Here is a 2,871-nt window from a genome sequence, read left to right on the forward strand (position 1 = left end):
TTTTTTTGAGACAGAGTCTCGCTCTGTCACCAGGTGCCAGGCTGGAGTGCAGTGGTGCGATCTGGGCTCACTGCAACATCCACCTCCTGGGTTCAAGCAATTATCCTGCCTCAGCCTCCCAAGTAGCGGGGACTACAGGCGCATGCCACCACGCCTAGCTAATTTTTGTATTTTTTAGTAGAGACAGGGTTTCACCATGTTGGCCAGGATGGTCTTGATCTCTTGACCTCATGATCTGCCTGCCTTGGCCTCCCAAAGTGCTGGGATTACAGGCGTGAGCCACTGCGCCCGGCCTGTCCATCTTTTAATAAAGAGACTGATGGTCAGAGAGGGACAGCCCCTTGTCTGGGGTTGCAGAGCCTGTTGGTGAGTTCAGATTAGAACTTGTAACCAAGGGCCTGCTCTTCCCACAGAAAGTGCCACCCCTGTCTCCCAAATCCTCCCTTGCCTGTCACAGTGGTGGCCCCAGAGGCCGCGCAAGATGAGGCTGGCTCTTGCTTGTGGAAACCGCTTCCTGCAGGTGCTCTTTACAGGCTTCAGCCAGGCATTGTGGGAAGAGCCCCGCCCCTCTCACACAGGGAGACTGGGGGCGACTGGGCTCCTGGCTCTCCCAGGGAGTGAGCCATGGGTTGCAATCACATGCCCCTCTCTCCCCACCTTGGTTTAGAAATCCCTTCATACCTTCTCTGCTTGACAGCAGCAACGAGGTCAGGCCCTGAAAACATGGAGAACAAGCTGTCCCCATTGGCTGAGGACGTCTCATCACTCGAGCTGGCGGAGTCTCCCTGAGCACCTGACCAGCCACCGTGCAGGCCATCCCTGAAAGCCAGAGAGAGAAGCTGGGCCAGGACCTCTTGCAGCCCCACCACCCTCCACCCCACCCTCAAAGGACAGTCCTTACCCTGCACTCATCCCATAACCAAATAGTGGTCTCTTGTCTCTCCCTTCTTAAAATGTGAGGTTTTCCTCCTTTGCCTTATTTCAAAAGTAATACATATTCATCACTTCCCTTTATTCCTCTAAGAAGCTTGTGGTTTGTATATGAAATTTGTTTCAGAAAAAACAAGGGAGGGAGAGCATCAGGAACAATAGCTAAAAGATGCTGGGCTTAATACCTAGGTGATAGGATGATCTGTGCAGAAAACCACCATGGCACACGGTTACCTTTGCAACAAACTTGTACATTCTGCACAGATACCCCTGAACGTAAAATAAAAGTTGAAGGAAAAAAAATTTTTTTTAAGTTAAAAAAAAAAAAAGCTGGGTGCAGTGGCTCATGCCTGTAATCCCAGCACTTTGAGAGGCTGAGGCAGGCGGATCACAAGTCAGGAGTTCAAAACCAGACTGGCCAACATGGTGAAACACCGTCTCTACTAAAAAATACAAAAATTATCTGGGCATGGTGGCTTGTGCCTGTAATCCCAGCTACTTGGGAGGCTGAGGTAGAGAATTGCTTACACTGGGACCTGGGAGGCGGAGGTTGCAGTGAGCTGAGATCGCGTCACTGCACTCCAGCCTGGGCTACAGAGCAAGACTCCATCTCAAAAAATGGTTTAAAAAAAAAAAATCATTAACAAGTAAAAAACAAAAAGTTGAGATGGTCTTTAGTCAACCAGATTTATTAACCAGGTAGCAATATGGATGTGAAAAATCACCAGTTGTCTTTATGATAAAAATTCACAATTCTCTCAATATACTAGAATCTGAACCATACACCTTTGCTTTTTGTAGAATATGATAGCATTCCATAAATCATGTGGGCTTCGCAGCCACACTCATTTTAATATAAAGCATTTAACTCACAAGCACCATCATGTAAGAGCCTTGTCTAGGGCTGAAGAGTCTGTTTTGAAAATCATGAATGTATACCAATGGCATGTTCACAGGGATACATCATACCAGGTGATATCTAACAGCCATATGACTCTGACCCCTAAAGATTTAATCCCTTGTCACTCTCTCACTTGGGGGCGTGGAATTGAGCTGCCTGAAGAGAATGCACTCAGGCCAAGGAGCCCCTCTTCTCTTCTCACAGGTTTGAGACACCTGGGTCTCAACTTTGGCTTCCCTGGAGTAGCCAGCACTCACCCTTCTGTGAAGAACTCAGGGAAAGGCCACGTCCGATGGGTGTCATCCACAGGTGGCCAGTTGCCCCGGGGATTGCCTAGCCGGCGACCATGCTGGGCCTGCCGCTTCTGCTGCATTGCCTGGCTCACTCCTGCCACGTAGCGTACAAACTCTGGGTCTGACCCCACTGCATTGGGACAAAGGAATAAACAGGGTTTGGGGACAAACCGGCCTCTTGGTCCTTGCTTACGCTCTGCTGACATGCTGGTCACACATACAATAAAAGGTAGTGAGGATATGCCAGGCTTGTGCCCCACAGTGTGGGCTGCAGACTGTACCCAGCACCCTGCTGTGGGGAGATGGGACTTGCAGCACCTAGGGCTGAGGCTGGGGTACAGTGTGTGCTGGGGCTGTCAGGAAGGGCTATGCCTAGGACAGAGGCAGGCTAAGTGTGAAAGAAACAAAACAGAGAGAAAAATGGTTTCATTTACCCATGACTAAGATGAATACTAGTTACTTAAAAAATTTTGGCCAGACACGGTGACTCACGCCTGTAATCCCAGCACTTTTGGAAGCCGAGGTGGGCAGATCACAAAGTCAGGAATTCAAAACCAGCCTAGCCAACATGGTGAAACCCCATCTCTACTAAAAATACAAAAATTAGCCGGGTGTTATGGTGGGCGCCTGTAATCCCAGCTCCTCAGGAGGCTGAGGCAGGAAAATCGCTCGAACCTGGGAGGCGGAGGTTGCAGTGAGCCACTGCACTCCAGGCTGGATGATAGAGCAAGACTCCGTCTCAAAAAA

The 2,871-nt window shown here is 49.6% G+C and overlaps 1 protein-coding gene across 3 annotated transcripts in view; it reads right to left on the bottom strand.

Moving 5' to 3' along the window:
- GARRE1 (granule associated Rac and RHOG effector 1) overlaps positions 1-2,871 on the bottom strand; it is a 93,212-nt gene that overhangs the window by 6,140 nt on the left and 84,201 nt on the right. For all 3 annotated transcript variants that reach the window (XM_017504227.2, XM_017504228.2, XM_017504224.2), the window contains 2 exons: positions 2,089-2,254; positions 682-819 (listed from right to left, as the gene is read on the bottom strand). In XM_017504227.2, the coding sequence (XP_017359716.1) occupies positions 682-819; positions 2,089-2,254 (304 nt within the window). The remainder of the gene's footprint in view (positions 1-681; positions 820-2,088; positions 2,255-2,871) is intronic.

This window comes from Cebus imitator, unplaced genomic scaffold, assembly GCF_001604975.1.
Source record: "Cebus imitator isolate Cc_AM_T3 unplaced genomic scaffold, Cebus_imitator-1.0 Scaffold318, whole genome shotgun sequence".
In the NCBI taxonomy this organism is placed as follows: domain Eukaryota; kingdom Metazoa; phylum Chordata; class Mammalia; order Primates; family Cebidae; genus Cebus; species Cebus imitator.